Here is an 18,808-nt window from a genome sequence, read left to right on the forward strand (position 1 = left end):
CTCGCACTCGACGAGTTGGATGTACCTTATAGATCTACCTCCCCGAGACTATTGGATTAACGGTACCAAAGATGATGCACCTCGCGCCAATATAAACCCTGAATGGCAAGAACGCTTCGTCAACCTACATACCCTTGGGATCGAGTGGCGTCTTGAACGCGATATCATGCCCGGATGCTTTCTCGAGGATGGCATAGGAGACACGTTGAGAGCTTGTATAGAAAAATCTGGGATACGTCTCCGGGCACCGAAGGTGGAGTTTACGGTCCGTGATACTTACAATGGCCGCCGGTTCTTGTGGCACTATCATCCTTGCGAGCAGGATCATACCGAAGTCTTTCAACATCTAAAAGACATGATTATGGGCAAGGAGCCTTGAGTCATGCTACCAATCATCTGGAATTGCAAGACATGCGCCGGGTGGTGTTGAATATGTAGGATGAACGGGAAGGCTACAAGGTCTGGACGTGCAAGATCCTCATCTCAAGTTTCCAATAGCTGCTTTTTACTATCCATAATGCTAATGAATACATCCTCATTGACCAAACCCAGGCATGGCTGAGACTCACGTCCAATCAAGAAGCTGATCATCTTCCTCTGTCGGGACGACCAAGACCTTGGCCACATGCGGCCATAACACAAAATCCCACAACCAATAGCCCTCCTCATTCAGATGCACATGGTCGTCAAGCATATTCTTGATGAACATGTGCCTCGTATCAACCCACTTCACCTTGTCCTCGCGATCCCGTTCAGTCTGATCCTCATATGTCTGCAGCTCGTGCTCCTTCTCAACCCGAAGAGCCCCGTTGATCTCTCCAACAACCTCCCTTAGCATCTCATTACTCTGATCCACAATCCCATCAGGTATATCCAGTCTGTACGACATATCGCACGCCAACACCGTACTCTCCGGCGCAATCCTCAGACAAGCCTCCACCAACACTCTCCAGCTCTCCACATCCTGCTTCCGGAACGCACGCTTCTTCTGCAGATTGTTCGTCCCGGAAGCCACGATCCAGAGTTTGATGTCGCATACGTCTTTCTTCGCCGTCTTGAGCATGTCGTAGAGACCCTCTGTGAGTCGGTATGCGACGTTTTGGTTGCTGTCGCCGCCTACACCGGCGTTCCATGCGACTCCCGTATCTCCGAGTTTGCCGATGTCGGTGGTGATGCCGCTGGTTTTGAAGCGCTCGAGCATAGAGTTGCCGAGGTAGACGACACTGATGGGAGATGTGTTTGCGAGATTTGGTACGAGCGCATCTGGTGCGGGGGGAGAAGCATCTTCGCTCGGTATAGGTAACGTAGTATCGAGTTGAAGACGCGCGGTAAGTTCTGGTACGTGTACTTGGTGGTGCGTTTGGCGCGAGCGTTCCTTGAACTTGGCGAAAGATCGAAGCTTTTCTAGGAACTCGGCATCGGACTGGTGCGGGAAGTTTGTCTTCACATCTGTAGGTATGCTGGACGCTGCATTGCTCTGTTGGGCGTTGGAAGGCATTTTCGGATTGAACTGAGATGTTATGGTTTTGCGAGGCTTCAACGGCGCGATGTTTCGTTGGTGTAATTTGTTCAAGTAGAAGTTGAAATGAGAGCAGGATGTATGCGCACCGCTCTGACTGAGGTGAGCGTGGGAGGCGACTGCTAATCTGTGGTTAAGGGTGGAGAAGGCGACGAATCAGCGCGTAGATATCAGCAACCGTTCCTGCTTGCAGCTAGATTGCGGCAGCAGGAAAGGGCGTCACAGTTTCAAGGGCTGATGCATTGGGGGATCAATGAGAATACCTTCGTGATCATACATCTGCGCAGCTAACTGTATACACGTAGAAGCTCCCTCACTCGCTTGCCAAATATGCATCTCGTCTAGATTTTTTTGGGTGAGACGAAACTTCCCCACGTCCAATAGCGTATCGCTCCATCTTTCAAGTTCATAAGAAGAAGCGCATCATATGTCCACCACCAAGTTGCTACTTCCGAACTGGATAGTCTGCCCACATATGGTGCCCATACGGCGAGTCCTTCGGCCGAGTCGACACAGTCTTGATCGTTACACGGTACTGGTATTGATAAACGCCCGCATGGGCAATACCAGTGACGAAATTCGACCTCTCTGTAACGTATTGAGACCTCTCGTCTATGTCTTTGTCGTCAAATATACAGAAGCGTTGCCATCGTTCTTCTCGAGTTCCGTTGGCTTGCAGGTCAAGCTGCTCACAATAAAGTGATTCCACCGCTTCGATATCGACATCGCTTGATCCGAGTATGATTGACGTGATGGTCAGATGGCGCGTGGGGAAGTGGATTGGGCCGAGTCGCTGGAAATAAGCCTCGAAATACGACCTCGGTTCGTCGTCCTCCTGGTCGTCGAAGAACAGAGTCTCCGGGTCGAGGTTGACGGTCAAGTAGTGTAAGTTCGGAAATGTTGACCCATCTGCGATTTCCCTCAATAATTTTAGATGGTGACGTCTTTTGTAATCGAGGTTAATCTCGAGACAGCGAACAAGCGGCCTTACAACAGGTGGCGGACAGTGGCAAATATTCCCATGCGAAGAGGGGGTGTCATTGGACAGTATCACCGTTCGATTGACCCCATAGAAAGCTTCCAGAACAAGGTGCTTGATTTCGGGAACAGAGAGGAGGGGCATCACTGTCTCTTTCAGCAACCGCCTTGTCTCAAGCGTACGGTACTGAAAAACATGGCTGTCGAAACAGTCTTGGGGATAACAGAGATAATGGAGGTCGCATTTATCGAGCCAAGCGCAGGCAGTCACGGCTGTTGGAGTGTAGACGGTGTAGCGTAAGATGAGCAGCTTCAGCTCTCCAGGGAGGCTGCGGAACCCTCGGAGGAATGAGTCGGATCCGGTTGTCATATTGGTAGTCGTAATTCTTGGTTGGGTGATGAGACTCGTATGATGTGAGGGCGTTGATGGTATGAGCGGGATTTATAATATAGAGTAGTGGCCTGAGAGCGGGACGCAAGGCAGGTACCACCTGAGGTAAAGTCCATGCACCGCGACTCACTAGGCAGGTGCAGAACTGACAGTGTGCAGTGAAACGCTTCCAAGGTTCTAAAATGGCAGTGAAACTTCAGTGGGTTGAGACCAGGTAGGCGTTACCAGGCCTGATGTGTTTTAACAATGGCTTTTCACAAATACCTCGGCGATACGCCTTTCTTGAAAATGTGGTATTGCGCCCAAGATCTGCGCAATAACGACCACAATGTGAATAGCTCCTGGGAAAGACGTTTCTTGTTGAGGTTGGAAATTATTGTATACATGACAGTCAAGACGCCACCGCCCATGTCCAGGACATGCTCTCTGACGACTTGATGGGAATTATGCGCCATGACGCCAGCCCGTATAAACTCTGGAGCCTGTCCTCATAGCACCTTCACACCTTCCACGCTTCTGTCACTCTGCCACGTCAATTCGGCGTAATGTCGACAAATATCCCTCGTTCAAGCAGTCCAAGCGCACCTCGAAGGAGAAACGCTCCAGATAGTGGTTCGGAGCCTTATAGTCTTGGAGACAACTCTCACGCTGTGTAGTGACTCGGAATTGGCGGTCTTGTCATACCGATAATACCACGTCCGATCGTGCGCTGGCAATGACCGTCACAGCGAGTGCGCTCATGAGCATGCTCGACTTCGACCTGGGTGTTTTTGGCCTGCAACAGTAGGCGCGCCTGCTCTGGCAGTCGCTCGAAGAATACGTTCGATTCTTCCGGAAGACAGTAAGGCAAGTGGATCACAATGCGGAGTTCTTTCAACGCGGTGAAGTATCTTCCCCAGCCAGCCTTGGCCTCACCGTCATTTGCCCACGAATGCGGCTCCAGAATAAAACAGGTATACCCAGCTGTGAAGGACGCGCGACGAGGATGAGCTAGGACAGCTAGTTGGGAGCCTTGGCAGCCGCCGCAGTAGAATGGGTTTAAGGGGTACCCGAGACCCTGGATTTCCATATGTATCTCGAGCTTCGTGACAAGATGTGCGACGGTCTTAGATGGATAACGGAAAGACAATGGGGTACGACGTGACCCGCGCACGACTAACCAGGCCAACTTGAATGTGTTTTCGTGGTAATAGATCTGGAAAGCGATACTACACAGTTCTTTGTTGGCAAGCGCGGTGTTCAGAAAGCGGGGTCCGTAGATAAAGTCATGGCTACGACAGGTGACACTCCAGGGAAAGCGGAGATGGTGTCGAAAGATCTCAAGCTTAAGCTCCTCCGGAAGCTCATTGAAGCGATCGAATTTGACATCAGTGTCGGAAGAGGTAGTGGAGAGGATTAAGTCCTCAGGTGAGTCCTTGGGAACGTCGATGGCGAGCGGGAGATGGATCACCGAGTCTTCGGCCATGTTGTCTTGAGCGATTTCGAATCTTGGCTTCAGGTTCGAGGGACTGACGGGGTGGGAGGTTGATTGGGTGCGTACTTAGCAGCTAGGCAGCTTGGATATGTTGTCAGTAGAGCTGCTGGATACCCACCAGTATTGAAGTGGACAAGGAGCTCAGTCTGTGCGCCCTCCACGGTCTATTCCACTTCAAAACAACGCTGCTTGACCAATCAGATGGGCAGTACCACGACGTCAGCTGTCGGACAGTTTCTCAGGCAACGCAGTGACGCTTTTGCCGAGGAAGGGGACAGTGCCAAAGGTCTCGTGCGATCTACAGTAATCCCGATCCCCGCTCGGTAGCGGCTAAGTTCGCTCAATCTACATCTGCTTCATTATCAATGGTAAGCTCTACCATACCATTGACCGAACATGTGTCTGGCCGAATGAACCAGCGAGCGGCGGCCATGCTGACTGTGCCTGCACTCATCGCCAGTGTCGCAATGTGCGGCTTCGGTAGCTCTTCTAGCACAGCCTGGTTGTCTCTCGGAAAGTCCGCTGCCTTTGCAGACCGCGAGTAGAAGATACGAGATGACAGAAAGGGTACATAAGTACTGAGTCGGAAGAATCGCGGGTGATGACTCTCGGCCTTGGAGGTTGATGTGTCAGATCGTTGTCTTGATACCTTCTTGACATTGACGTCCTGAGTCTGCACAATCTCACGAGCTTTCTTTGGAATGACGAGCGACTTCCGGGTCTGGTTTTGACTCCTTCTCTGGTCGACAGGTAGGGTTGAAACAGTGTTGTCGGCAACAAATGGACTGACAGAGGCTACGTCTAGATCCATTACGCAAGGCTGCCAGCTCTCATTGAACTCCACGGGCTCGAACGATGCGCCTTTATTGCGCATATAGCTCTGCTCGATGACACCAGAGCCTCGCAATAATGTTGGCTGTGAAGCGCCATGAAAGTTGTGCAAATGCTGGAGGAAAGCGTCTTCAGATGTGTAAAACTCTTGATTGCACGAGCGATACCGATGGTAGTTCTGCGCATGTTCGACGTGGAACGTTCGATAGCCGGAGCCGCAAAGGTGACAATGGTGAGCTTTGGCCGAAGGAAAGTCTGGACACAGGGGCGGACCTGCATTGTCTGCAGCAACGTCGTCGAAGCTCCGGAGAAATCGACAGCTCCACACACGACAGTGAGAGTGTTCGTTCATATCTTTGACATCCGTAAAGACCTTTTGGCAGTATCGGCATCGGAAGGATTCGTATGGTGTAGTCGAGTAGAGGTTCTCCAAATGGTTTTCCTTGCGCTCGCTCCACCACACAGCACGGTCAAGCTCACGCGCGACGAGGTGCTCAGCAACATGCTCACATCGTTCGGACCAGTCTTTTGACTTCTTTCCGCAGAAGCCACAATGAAGCATAGGATCGTCAAGCTTCATTGGAGCACCGAAGCGACGCCACTTCATGGCGAGGTCCTTGCAACCAAAGTTGTGGCCTTCAGCGGCTAATAATCGAGCTTGACAGCCGGTACGTACGGACGGATGTTTGGTGTTGGCGAAGTGAACATGGTGCAGATGCTGGATGAAGTGATCGCGGCGATAGAAAGTTCGTTGGGATTCGGGCTTGCTTCGGCATTGTTGGTACTTGTGGCCAGCCAGGTGAGCATCGTCGGGATGGGCCTGGCCGCAGAATGGACATGCTTCAAGATTTTCGGATGACTTTGTGTCACAGCAAATCCAAGTGGTTCGAAGCGCGTGGACAGAGTCTTCGTGGCGTATCCATTCATACTTCGTCTTGAATGCCCGCGGACAGAAAGTACAGAAAAAAGGCAGATCTTTCTGGGGTTCACCTGCACTGTTCACACCGTTAATGGCTTGGCGAGGAGATTCTTTCCACGCCATCCGACGTCTACCTCGGCGGCGATCACGACCAAAGGACGAGGTTTTACTGCGGCTACCGCTGGAAGACACTGTGTATGTTGTGGGGGCAGTGCCTTCAGAAGAAGCAATCGAGGTGATGACGGAACCTCTGCGACCTTGTCTGGACTCAGACCATCCACTATTCGGGATGCTTTCGTTGAGAGACTCAACATCAACGGCAGCCTGTACTGCAGACAGTTCAACAGCTTCCTCTTGGTACGACTGTGCAAGATATACCGCCAGAGGCGGCTGCGGCAGTTGATTGGTGTCATCTGCTTGCTTCTGAAGGCTTTCCAGACTATCCTTTGACAGCTTTGTCTTCAGAGTGCGATTGCTCTGGCCTGAACCATCCTTTACAGCGGGGTGGGAATCTGAATAGATAAGTCAAAGCATGATCTCATGGAATGGGATACGACTCACCTCCACACTTCTTCCTGGCTCGGGTGTTATTGAACCAGTTGCGGACTTTCTTCACGTCGAGATTGGCTTGATGTGCGATGATATCCAATTCCCACGCGCAGGGGTATGGATTGGCCGCAAATTCGTCCTCCAACACCTGCCTTGCCTCAAGTGGAATACGGCACTGAGGACCTTTACGTTTGGCTGATGCTGGTTTCCAAGTGGCAATTGAAGGTTGTTGCTGGGATGCGGCCGATCTGACTGGTAGCTGCTCCAGTCCAAGGGAGGCATCAGCCGGAATCATTGAATGATCGAGAACTGAAGGACGTAGCCCGAGCTGAGAGTGCGGGGCATCAATCAAACTGCCTTCATCATCGCATTGCATTAGCGCAAGCGATGACAATGAAGGCGGGAGAGCGAGATCCGTCGCATCGCGGATCCTGTGGTCCTTCGCATGTTCCATATCAACAGTTTGCCAATCGACGTCTGCTCCTGAGTCTACACTCGTTTCAATCATAGACGTCGCAGCATATGTTGTTGGGTGAGATGTTGGCCATTGCTGGTTTATATCGCCAGAGGAGAGATCGTGTGCCACGTCGTACATGGGCACGTCGTACAATTGGAGGGTATCTTGGGCCGCTGGTTCCAAAGCGAAGTCAATAGCCGTGACATTGTCTGGTTGAAAGTATGACACCGATTGCCCACTTGAGGCATGGGTGTGTTCGACTTCGTTGTTCTGTTCAAGAGCGGCGAAATCGAAGAAATCGTTCATCCTGTCGAGCGCGTCGGGATCCATCGTGACGCGTCTAGTGCGGCCCTGGTGGACGCGCTGAGGGTGGTTTATCCTGGAGCCAGGCAATTTGTCATTGGCAGGTCAATAGGTCCGAATCGAAAAGAGAGACATCTGATGTTTGGGGGTCGCATGACAGAACGTGGAAGCCGGCTTGACGCTGATGAGGTGGAAGGTGCTGCGCCGTCCGTCGTCTATTGATGAACTGGGTGCGCCTGGGCGATCCTCCAGGCAACCAACACTAGTCAGCTCATGCTGTGTGACGAAGAGACCGGCGTTTTCCGATGATGATAGCAATCCATTAAGGCGATCTTGACAAGTAAACCTCACGGCACAGACTATCAGGATCTGCTCACTCGCGACTTTGATGCTGATATTAATCACGGTCGGCATCTGTCCGCGTTCAGGCCGGGAAGGCGCCACCATCCGATGTCGTTAGCGTGACTTCCTGACCCACCGAAAAGTTCCTCCACCCGAAAAGCTCACGACATTCGCAACTCCACGCGCATTGATCGCATCCAACTTTCACAATGGCGGCCGAAGTACAACTCCTGCAGCCCTTGAAGCTGCCAAAGGGCCCTTCCACCCTTACGTCTGAGCAAAAGTACTGGAACTCATTCGCCTCGGAGCTCAAACTCGACCCTTCGCAACATTCCTCGCCCGTAACTCACATCTCGATACCGCCCCCTCAGCCTGCCAATACGCTTTCGGCCACCCAAGACCTCTTCGCAGTCACCACAGGATCGCGCGTCCAAATTTTCTCCTCCAAGAGCCGAAAGGTCGTCAAGACGATATCGCGCTTCGGCGTCGACGACGTTGCGCATTCGGGAAACATACGGCGCGATGGCAGGATTCTGGTCGCAGGAGGAGATACTGGTGTCATACAAGCGTTCGATGTCAAGAGCAGGGCCATCTTGAAGACATGGAAGGAACACAAGCAGCCCGTCTGGGTCACACAGTGGAATCCCACAGATCTTACTGGCCTGATGAGTTGTTCCGACGACAGAACCGTGCGATTATGGGACCTGCCGAGTGAGAAGAGCGTCATGAAGTTTGACGGGCATCAAGACTACGTGCGCAGCGGTACCTTCATGCCTGCGCAAAGTGGGCTGCTCGTATCTGGAAGTTACGATCAGACGGTGCGACTCTGGGATTCGCGAGTAGGCGGAAAGGCGGTCATGGTATTCAAACACGCTGCGCCCGTCGAGACTGTCCTCCCTATGCCGTCTGGAACGGCCGTCCTCGCAGCAGCCGACAACGTCATCAGCGTTCTCGACATTGTAGCCGCAAAGCCGATCCACATGCTGCGAAACCACCAGAAAACTGTGACCGCGCTCTCATTAGCGAACAACGGCGAACGCCTCCTCTCCGGTGCTCTCGACGGCCACGTCAAGGTCTTCGAAACAACAGGCTGGAACGTCGTAGGTGGGATTAAGTACCCGTCGCCCATCCTGTCACTCAGCGTCATCCCGAACCAAAAGGAGGACAGACACATTGCGGTGGGTATGCAATCCGGTCTTCTCTCGATCAAGACCCATCTTTCCGGCGAGCAGAAGGTTCAGGCCCGTGAGCGAGAGAAGGAGATGAAAGCGCTCATGGAAGGCAAGATCGAAGAGTACGACAGGAGCAAGAAGCGGAAGCGCGGAAAGGGCTGGGAAAAGCGTATCCGAGGCAAAGACTTCACCGGCGAGAGCGCAGACATCGTGATCGAGGGCAATGCGCGGGGAAAGATCACGACCGGACAGCCGTGGGCGCATGCGCTGCGGAAGGGCATGTACGCGCAGGCGCTGGACATGGTTCTCGAATCAAAGGTATGTGTTCCATTCTCCTGTACACCCCTGAGACTAAGACTGATATCTCTCAAGGACGCAAATGCCCGCAGCCAGTCCCTTACCCTCCTGACTGCTCTCCGCCACCGCTCTGCTCTCCGAACTGCTCTCAGCAACCGCGACTCCGTAACACTCCAACCCATCCTCCGCTGGTGCATAAAGAACGTTTCCGACTACCGCATCACACGTCTGACCACCGACGTCGCGCTCGTGGTCCTGGACCTATACGCCGATCAACTGGGCAGAAGCGAGGAGGTTGATGATCTAATCATGGCGCTGATGCAGCGAGTCAAGGTGACCGTCGAAGCAAGCCAAGATGCATGGAAGGTACGTGGCATGCTAGACATGCTTGTCAGCAGCGTCGGCGCAGCAGACGGCGTGGAAGCATGAGAATGGTAAAGGGATCTTTTGTTTGCATAGCGAAGGCGTTCAGGATCTTGTCACATGTTCAAAAAGTTGAAAAGGCAGCAGCAGCCATGTACGTTATGCATCTTGGATGGGTGATAGAGAGATACCCGGATAAAGCGATTGGTATTGCTTTGGATGATGGGGAACGGTTGATCTTGAATGGTATATTGTACAAGCCAGTTTTCTTCCACCGGCAATATATGCTATACACTGAATTCGTACAATCGTTTACCACAAGCAATATTGCCGTTGTGATGTGACGGGTCGGTCGGGAAGTGCGGTCCACAGCTTGCGGTTGTCGCGCTTCTTCTGAATCTCGTCTGAGATGCGCAAGCGCGTCTTCTCTTCCTTGAGAAGAACGGAGAAACCTGTCATGCAATGTTAGCGCCCAATTCTCCAAACTAAAGTGTGCGAAAAACTCACTCGTCGTCCGGTGCTTGAGCATGTTGATAGCACCCCGCGCCCTGAACTCAGGGGTCTTCCAGCTCTGCCCGGGTCCCACCCACGCCTGGTCAATGTAGATCTCGCTGGGGTCGCGGACCACCTTCTTACTCCCATCCTTCAACTGGATCGTCGTGTCCTTGAAGAAAGGCACCTTAACCGGCTTCGCCTCCAGACTGCCATTCGTTTTCGACGTCTTGTAGTCCCAAGTATCCTTCGGTCTCCCCGCATCCGTAGCTGCTCTTTGCTTTTTCCAACGCGACACCGCAGCGTCTTCGCCAGCGAGACCCATACCGCGGGCCGCAATGGCTTCGTTCTGCGCGATTTCGAGGCCCTTGATGACGTCGCGGGCCACACGTTTCGGAGAAAAGCGGAGTTGGACGAGGGCTTCCGAGACAGTCTTTCCGGCGATCTGGTTTACGACCTTCTGCAGCTTCTTGGTAGACGTAGGAAGGAGTTGTGACCTGTAGACTGACTGGCGTTCGGTACGGAGTAGCTTCTGCGCCTTTGTCATGCGGCCGTGGCGCTTCACGCCGGAAATGACGAGTTTGCGCTCGAGACGCCTGCGGGCTTTCTGGTCGGGATCGAGTGACATATCCATGAGCTTCTTGTCCTCCTTAAGCGTCTCTTGTTGCTCCTGCTTGCGGTATTTCGCCTTGAGTTCGAGTTTCTCCTGCGGGCTCAGGTCTGGCCGCCAGCCGGGGATGTCGCTTTCGGGTGGGAAGAGGGAAGTTGGGGTTACGGCGAAGTCTCCTTCACGAGGGGTGGGGCGTGAGGGCGCTGCCGATTCGTCTGTTCCCTTCGCACCTGTTCGTTTTGCCCTCTTCGATAGGTAGTCTTCGAGGATCGGGTTGGTGAGGTCGTCGTTGTTATTCTTGACCCCTCTGAACTCTTCAGTGCGATGAGCGCCTGAATAGACGGTATTGAAGAGGTCATCGTTGTCTTTCTTGCGCCCGAACGAGATATTGCGCTGTGAGATTGAAAGGATCGAGGTTAAGGGTATCCATTGGGTGTGTGGGCGCGCGGCGAGGGCTATTCAATGTTAGTCGTCATGGTGTTGTACCGCCCGGAAGAACGACTAGCGCTCCGATAGGTGCGGAGAAAATGGTGCAGGGGATCAATGTTCCCAGTAATAGCTTACCTGACTGCCCCAGCCGCCGTGAGGGTATCCGGGCGCTCATAGCGATGCTCGACACCACGGCGCTGCGGCGTTGATGATGCCACTGCTGTGAAGTGTCGCGGGAAATTCTGTGGCACGGCGAAAGGCTCCGCGCTGGCGCAGGGCGCTTGCAGGGGGTTGGCTTGGCAGCGGGATCATCATTGAACCAGAGCGATCAGAACGCAGAAGAAATGTGCAGGAGTCGTGTCGTCCCGCTCCTGTCCAGACCACCGTCGACTCTAGACTCTTGACCCCGTTGCCTGACGCGCATTCCGTGACGCGCCAAACATCGTGCTGTACCGCCGCCAACTCACTCCGGGAGTCCGCATCCAGCTGCTCCGAGTCGCGACGTGCTCGCTCCATCATTACTCGATTAGTCGCAGGCCCAAGCTTGCCTGGTGCACCTAACCACCTTTTCTTCTAGACCGGGTGTAGGCCTTCTCACCCACGACGCCGACGAGGTCATCTCCCATCACACTCGCTATCCCCATCGCCTCGCGCCTCCGACGGTCCTTTTCGCGCCACACGCCCGCTGTCGTCCCATGCCGCTCGTTACGAGGGACTCGATGCCTAGTAGTTTCTGCAGCTCGCGACCATAGGAAGAGAGAGCATCGACAGACGCCGGGCGCGCGTATAGCATTCAAGACAGCTGCCGGATCGCAGTGCGTGCCAAACGAGAGCATAGGGTCGTGAACGCTGTACACCATGGATATCAACTCGCTATTATCGCCGTCGGACTCGCCTGCGGGCACCCCAACACCACAAGCCGCCCCTACCATCCCGTCGCCGTCGCTACTCCGATCCCCGGGCAAGCGCACAAGACGCCAGATGCCATCGCGAACACCTTCGGGCCTAAGCCAACAGATCAGGTCCTCCCCGCAGCCGCCCCAGACACTCCAACAGCGTGTGCCGTCCCCGGGATACGCCCACATCGCGAACGGCGCAAGAGGAGTACACAGCGCAATGGGAACACCACAACAAATAGCATCGCCGCATGACGCGCGCATGACGACCCCGAACCCCATGTACCGCCAAACATCCACACCGGGCATGGACACTCTTGCAGGTACGTGCCCGCTTTCTTTGGGGTAGAGGCACACTGCTGTAGACGGCCCCCATATGAGGGAGCCGCAGCTAAGATGCAGGGAGGAAAGAGCTACGACAAACGACGATGGGTCGCTAGCTCCCAGGGAATCTGCTAACAACTTTCAGACCTTGCCAGCATGCAGCAACAACAAGCTGCGCGCCAGAACTCTGTAGTCCACCAACGGCCTGTCACGTAAGTTCTTCATCTTTGCTGATTTTTCTCGTCCGCCCACTTCTGAGCCGACGACTGCACCTGCATGTCCACAAGTAGCGCGCTTTGTGTTTTGTGGGGCAGGCAGTGACGTCCGGGTGTCGCGCTTGCCCGTGATCACGGGTTGCTGTAGCCTGTTCCGGCAGCCTAGTTTTGTCGCGCAAACTCCACCACCAAACACTGACCACTTGCCAGACTGCAACACCTCGGACAAAACCTCTCCGGCGAGTCCGTAGCTAGCATCATGTCCGAGGCCTCACCGCGACCGCGCAATTTCATCACTCGCTCTCTCGACCAACAGCACATCGACTGGCTCAACCAACTCGATAAAACGCTGTTGGAAAACCCATTCGACTACTACAGCCATGTTTCGCTCGTCACCATTCTACACCAAGGGCTCCAAAAACACCTCGCTTCGTTCGACTCCGACCCAAATGCGTACGACCCAAACGCGTACGAATTGGTCCAGACTCTGCGCGATGCCTACAAAACCATGTCAGACAAGTACCCGCTTGGCGAGCTCTTGTGGCATTACCGGCTGAACGACGAGAAGACTCTGGCCAAGGATGTGGAGCAGCGCATGGGTGTGCTCGAACTGCACAAGCAGGCAACACAAGAGGAACCTTACAGCGCAAAGCTTTGGGCTGCATACGGCGAGTATGTGAGCTACCTGGTCGCCTGCTCTTGGGAGCAAGTACCCCCAGAGGAGTGGTCTGAAGAGGAGAGGCTTATTGGTCGAGAGCTCTTCCAACCCCAACTGCTCCTGGACGCGCTACAAGAAGGTGCTGAGAGAGTCAAGTACAACCTCCAAGAGAGCAATCTCGTCTGGGACCGCTACCTGCAGGTTTTGGAAGAAGACCTCGAGCGAGGAGGCTTCAGCCAAGAGAAGGCGAAGAGGGTAGCCGCCATCTACAACGACCGCCTCGGCCAACCACATGCAACATGGGCGAACACCCTTAGCAGATACTCTTCTTTCAATTCTCGCTACAATCAAAGCCACTACGAGCAGGTTATGGACGAAGTGGTGCAAAAGAATACACACATCAAGCAGCAATACGCCAACCGCGAAGAGTACGAGTTCAAACTCCTGCAGGCTATCCAAGCAGGCGACCAGGCTGCAGAGTACACCGCCATGACACGTTACTTGAAATGGGAGAAGAGGACTATGGGTGTCTACAGCTTCCATCTCGTCAACGCACTTTATGAGCGAGCCACGCTCCGGTTTCCCGTTGATCCTTCCATATGGGAAGACCACGTTGAGTTTCTCGTTTGGCAAGATAACCGGTCGGTAGATTTACTCAACGTTCTCGAGCGCGCGACACGCCATTGCCCATGGTCCGGGTCACTCTGGTCCCACCGGTTATTGACACTCGAAGCGGAAAACAAGCCATTCGAAGACCTTGAACTTGTCAAGCACACAGCCACTGGGTCTGGACTTCTGGAGCACACTGATTTGGATGAACTCATCAAGGTTCAGCTCGCCTGGTGTGGATATCTTCGGCGAAGGGCTTTCGATGACCCTAGAGCAACGGAGGATGATGTTGATGTTGCCGAGGTCGGAATTCGATCGGCTTTGGAGTTCGTCCGAGAGGTCGGCATGAAGAAGCATGGCAGAGAATGGACGGACCGGAAGTACCGTCTTGAGCGCGCCCACATTAAGTTCTGGCTCCAACGCGGTGACATCGATCAAGCCCGGCAGATTCAGGACTCTATCACCAAGTACCAAGAGGACTCTTACGACTTCTGGTATCGCTGCTACATATTCGAGATGCTCCTGTGGGCGCCACACGCAACGAGGGGCAAGCAAAATGCAGGTCAACCGTTATTGCCGCCTACCCAGGCCACTGCCATTTTGGAACGTGGCATGAAGCGCTTACAAACGATTGATCAACCAGAGCTGCTCATCGACATGTACATTAGCCATTGCGAGCAGCACGAATCGGCGTTGAAGGTACGTAGCGCGACGATTGAGCGACGACGAGCTGAGCGCATCGTGTCCGTCCGAAGGGAGAAAGAGCGAGCACTTGCGGCCGCTGCAGCTCCGCCACAGGACACGCCAGATAGCCAAGTCGGAGACAGCTCGACGAAGCGGAAACGAGAAGACGGTGACGAGGACGCAGTATTGAAGAAGAGCAAGCATGTAGAGATCTCAGAGGCTCTTGACGGGGTCAACGGTCAAGCCAGAGTCGCGAGCGAAGCACCCTCGGAAGCTCGCTCTACAGGACCGAAACGAGATCGCGAGCACACTACAGTCATCGTGAAGAAGCTACCACTCAACACTACACAGACTCGAATACGCCAGTTCTTTACCGACGCAGGCACAGTCCGCAATCTAGTACTGAAAGAGGAGAAGGATAGTCTCACGGCTGTGGTTGAGTTTGAGTCACCTGAAGAAGCCCAGTATGCTCTGAGCAAAGAGGCGAAAGGATTCGAGGGTCACAACATGTCGATCGAGCGAGGCCAAGGCACGACACTATACGTCGCAAACTACCCTGCGCATGCCGACGAAGCCTGGGTCCGGAGCCTCTATAGTCCATTCGGAGAAATTATCGGCATTCGCTTCCCTTCACTCAAGTACGATGCGCATCGCCGGTTCTGCTACGTTCAGTTTGCTTCAGCTGAACAGGCGGTCGCTGCGACACAGCTGAACGACACTGACGTTGAAGGGTTGAAGCTAATCTCAAAGATCTCCGACCCAAACGCCAAAAAGAAACGCGATGGCGCTACCTCCGAGGGTCGCGAAGTCTACATCTGGCATCTTAACTTCAAGGTCAAAGAACGAGAAGTTAGGGACGCCTTCTCCAAGTTCGGCAAGATTGAGAGGACCAATTGCCCAACTATCAGGTCGACTGGCAACAACCGCGGTTTCTGTTATGTCGTTTACGATAACAAGGATAGCGCTGATGCAGCAGTGGCAGAAATGCATGAGAAGGAGTTTGCGGGCATGAAGATTCATGTCGAGATTGCAAAAGAGCGTCCTGACACGAAGCCAAAGGTGCAATCAACTCTCGAGAACACGGAAAACGCAGCCGCTCGCCAAGGTACTTCTGGACAGAGCGACGCTGCTCCTGAAGCCGCTATCAAGCCCGCATCCTTCATGGACCGATCCATTGCAATCCTCAACCTGCCTGACACTGTGCCTGACGTGCGCATCAAACCGCTTGTCGAACAGTACGGCTTCAAGAGGATTAAGCTCGAACCCCATCATGGGGGTGCGATCATTGAGTTCACAACCGTGGAAGGTGCTGGCAAGGCTCAGTTCGCGCTTGAGGGCAAAGACTTCGAGGGAAGGAAACTGCGCATCGGTACTGTCCAGGACCTTAACAAGCAGAAGGGAGAGTGGAAGGCGAGCAACAGCTTCATCCAGCCAAACCGTGTCAACCGACCTACTGCTGCTCGCGGCGGACGTGGACGAGGAAAGCCCGGTCTGGGCCGCCCGACTATACCGAAGGGTGCTACAACAACAAACGGCGAGCCGAAGAGCAACGCGGATTTCCGCGCGCAGTTCTTAAAGGAGCCTGCGAAGGAGGCAGCCAAGGACAACGACAAAATGGAAGAATAATGGCAGAGGATGGGAGTACGGTCGCATGTCAAGGCCCTACACGGGCCTGACTGGTGTTTATCAAGGCGCGGGATTCAACGGCCGCTTACGGTTCAACTGCATACTTTGGCGTTTGAGGATTGGTTTCCCATGGATCGGAGCCGGTATGGTTGGCTTTCGATGTCCTCTTTCCTCTTGGTCTAGTGCTGAGCACTGTGTATGTAGTATAATATAATGAGTGTAAACTATTTACGAGTGTTATCTGCTTTGCTGTGGTACATGTCAGAGAGAGATAGGAAGGAACAAAAGCCCGCCCGCACAACACCACACGTGATCAACCGCGCTGAAGCATCCAGCAAGCCTAAACGAGTGGTCGGACTAAGCCCAACTATGAGAGTGCCCTTGGTGCAGGCCGCTGTGGAGACAAACATCGAAGGGGGTCCGCCGAAGTTGCTGCAGCAAGATGGATCGGGGTCTGGATGCCGAGCGCGCCGACGTTTGCGCTAGACGGTGGCTCAATCTGGCAGAGGGCGTAGCTGTCAACACATCGACCACCGTAGTAGCGTGTGAGTGAATACTAGAAGAGGATCAATACGTCAGTTTGATTATGGCGGCTAATCATGCAGACATGGGTGGCTTAGGTAGTATGCCAAGCCTGTCAGCGGTCAGTCTCACAATATCAACCAAGGAAATGATCGCGACGGTGGTGGAGCTTACAGGGTTCTTCTGCAGTCTTCAAATCAAATGATGTAGCGTCGAGTGATGTTGAATCGTGGCGGCTCGTCGGGCGGCGCACTAACCCCATCATTTGCGCCTATCTAGGTAAGCGTCGCATGCAACTATCGCGACTTGAAACGGAAGCCGCGGCGTTTTGTTGTGCTTGTGTGCTTGTAGCAACAGCTCCTCTCGTGTGTTCTCCACGATCTAAATAACCTAACTATCACGAGCTCCAGGACCATTTCGACCTTCCCGGTATATTCATCTCCCATGTTGCTGATGCGGTAGAAAGCTGATAAACGGGAGCGTGGTGGTGAATGCAGCTATCCGGTTGCCCTTGTAGCTGCGTGATGCCTGGCCGCCGTGCCGACCGCAGTCTGTGTAACGGGATTCTGCGATGCATTCCGACGAGGGCACTGTCTGATATCAGTATAAATCCCAAGCCAGGCTCGTCTTTCTGGTATGCTTCACCCAGCTCTACATCGACTTGACAGCGGGTCAACTACGCGAGCCATCCTGGGCTAAAAACATATACCCTTTCCACCCAAAGCGAGGATTATCTATTGTTCGCCATGAATCACCCGTCCCTCGACCATGATGGCGATTCAAACAGCTCAGATGGACGTAGTTCTGCGGGCGACGCTTCTGGTACGTTCTTCATTTAGTCTTGTGCGTGCTGGTTTCTGTCCCCCAACCCATGGCGGTCATCCCACACACTAGAACAACTTCGATGGCCAGGCCGCTGTCCAACTCAATGCGCGGGGTCTTTTATCCTCTCCTCTTTTACTTCTTTCCCCTTCTCACCCTCCTCCACTTCCTCCAAGGCAGGCGCCGTATAGCACTCTATGTTTACTCAACCCATAGGATATTTTACTTGTCCATATGCCGGTAGGACGTGCGATGGGGCATACCCAACCGGTCCATATCCTTCGGTAGCCTACCTTGAGATGCACCCGAATGATTCCGGCACCCACCAGATGGAGACGTCCATGAATTTGTTGTCGGAAGAAGGTCTACATCAAGACACCACTGCCTACCATGGCGCCCACGAGCAGACTTGCTTCTTGCACGATGTAGCGCCCATGATTGGATTGTTCTCAGCTGATTTCAAGTAAGCGGGCTCCAGCACTTCTTATACTGAACAAGACCTAACACTCACGCAGTCACGCAACATACCCGTCAATGCTGCCTGCGCCCCCACTGGAGACCAATGTACATTTTATCGGAAGCCAAGCCAACGAGGCTCTTTCGACGGCATTGGAACCCCAGTTCCGGATATCAGAGGAGCCTCATGTCCCTACGCAGGGCATGTTGGCGGCCTCCAACATTCCATTTGACGCTCGCCACACTGGACCAGTTGTTTCAGACCTCAACTCCGTCTCCACCCTTCAGGATGGTGTCGAAATGGATCCCATCATCGGCACTACCCGCTTGCGCGGCAGCATTAGATGCCAATACCTGGGTTGTACGTCAACCTTTGGCCGGCGTACAGAGCTCAGAAGACACCATCGTACATTGCATGCGGTGCAAAGGCCGGAGTTCTGGTGCAGCGAACCTAGCTGCGGGAGGAGCGAAGGAGGTCGACCCTTTCATCGCAGTGATAAGATGAGGGAGCATGAAAGGAAAAAGCATCATGGCGGCATCTAATGCGAAAGAGAGCGACTCGTGGTACATTCTTTGGCTGACGTTCTGCGCTTTGGCATGACACATGTATTTTTTGTATGCCGTCAAGGCCTCTTGGTAATGCCGATATTCAGGTGTATAGTAGATATGCTTTCTGTCCAGAGTGTTTACTTTGTTCGCTATACTTAGGTAGTGGACACAATGTCTTCGATCTTGATAAAATTGGTTCATGAGGAATCCAAGCCAGGTACCGCCCAAAATTCCGTGAAAAGTAACGGAGGTGCTTCAGCATAGCACATCTCAAGATTAGCAATGCTCTTGCAATTGACTTCCTCATCTTACTCAAGTTCA

At 53.6% G+C, this 18,808-nt stretch overlaps 6 protein-coding genes across 6 annotated transcripts; 3 read left to right on the forward strand and 3 right to left on the reverse strand.

Annotated features, from left to right (window-relative positions):
• Positions 1–565: 565 nt before the first annotated feature.
• On the reverse strand, positions 566–1,498 carry J4E84_004593 (uncharacterized protein; the record flags this gene model as incomplete). The annotated part of the gene is made up of 1 exon (XM_049387196.1): positions 566–1,498. The coding sequence occupies one exon, from the start codon at positions 1,496–1,498 to the stop codon at positions 566–568; it is 933 nt and encodes a 310-aa protein (XP_049244969.1).
• Positions 1,499–4,016: 2,518 nt separating this feature from the next.
• J4E84_004594 (uncharacterized protein) lies at positions 4,017–4,287 on the forward strand (the record flags this gene model as incomplete). The annotated part of the gene is made up of 2 exons (XM_049387197.1): positions 4,017–4,021; positions 4,092–4,287. The coding sequence occupies 2 exons, from the start codon at positions 4,017–4,019 to the stop codon at positions 4,285–4,287; spliced, it is 201 nt and encodes a 66-aa protein (XP_049244970.1).
• Positions 4,288–4,702: 415 nt separating this feature from the next.
• On the reverse strand, positions 4,703–7,448 carry J4E84_004595 (uncharacterized protein; the record flags this gene model as incomplete). Its single annotated transcript, XM_049387198.1, has 3 exons — positions 4,703–6,052; positions 6,425–6,624; positions 6,674–7,448. 3 exons carry the CDS (start codon positions 7,446–7,448, stop codon positions 4,703–4,705), a joined length of 2,325 nt encoding a protein of 774 aa, XP_049244971.1.
• Positions 7,449–7,972: 524 nt separating this feature from the next.
• Positions 7,973–9,661, forward strand: J4E84_004596 (uncharacterized protein; the record flags this gene model as incomplete). Its single annotated transcript, XM_049387199.1, has 2 exons — positions 7,973–9,253; positions 9,308–9,661. 2 exons carry the CDS (start codon positions 7,973–7,975, stop codon positions 9,659–9,661), a joined length of 1,635 nt encoding a protein of 544 aa, XP_049244972.1.
• Positions 9,662–9,907: 246 nt separating this feature from the next.
• Positions 9,908–11,642, reverse strand: J4E84_004597 (uncharacterized protein; the record flags this gene model as incomplete). Its single annotated transcript, XM_049387200.1, has 3 exons — positions 9,908–10,047; positions 10,103–11,152; positions 11,594–11,642. The coding sequence occupies 3 exons, from the start codon at positions 11,640–11,642 to the stop codon at positions 9,908–9,910; spliced, it is 1,239 nt and encodes a 412-aa protein (XP_049244973.1).
• A 342-nt stretch (positions 11,643–11,984) lies between these two features.
• On the forward strand, positions 11,985–16,138 carry J4E84_004598 (uncharacterized protein; the record flags this gene model as incomplete). The annotated part of the gene is made up of 3 exons (XM_049387201.1): positions 11,985–12,345; positions 12,492–12,558; positions 12,772–16,138. 3 exons carry the CDS (start codon positions 11,985–11,987, stop codon positions 16,136–16,138), a joined length of 3,795 nt encoding a protein of 1,264 aa, XP_049244974.1.
• Positions 16,139–18,808: the final 2,670 nt, after the last annotated feature.

Source organism: Alternaria hordeiaustralica, assembly GCF_023758085.1.
Source record: "Alternaria hordeiaustralica strain BMP 2776 chromosome Unknown scaffold_7, whole genome shotgun sequence".
In the NCBI taxonomy this organism is placed as follows: domain Eukaryota; kingdom Fungi; phylum Ascomycota; class Dothideomycetes; order Pleosporales; family Pleosporaceae; genus Alternaria; species Alternaria hordeiaustralica.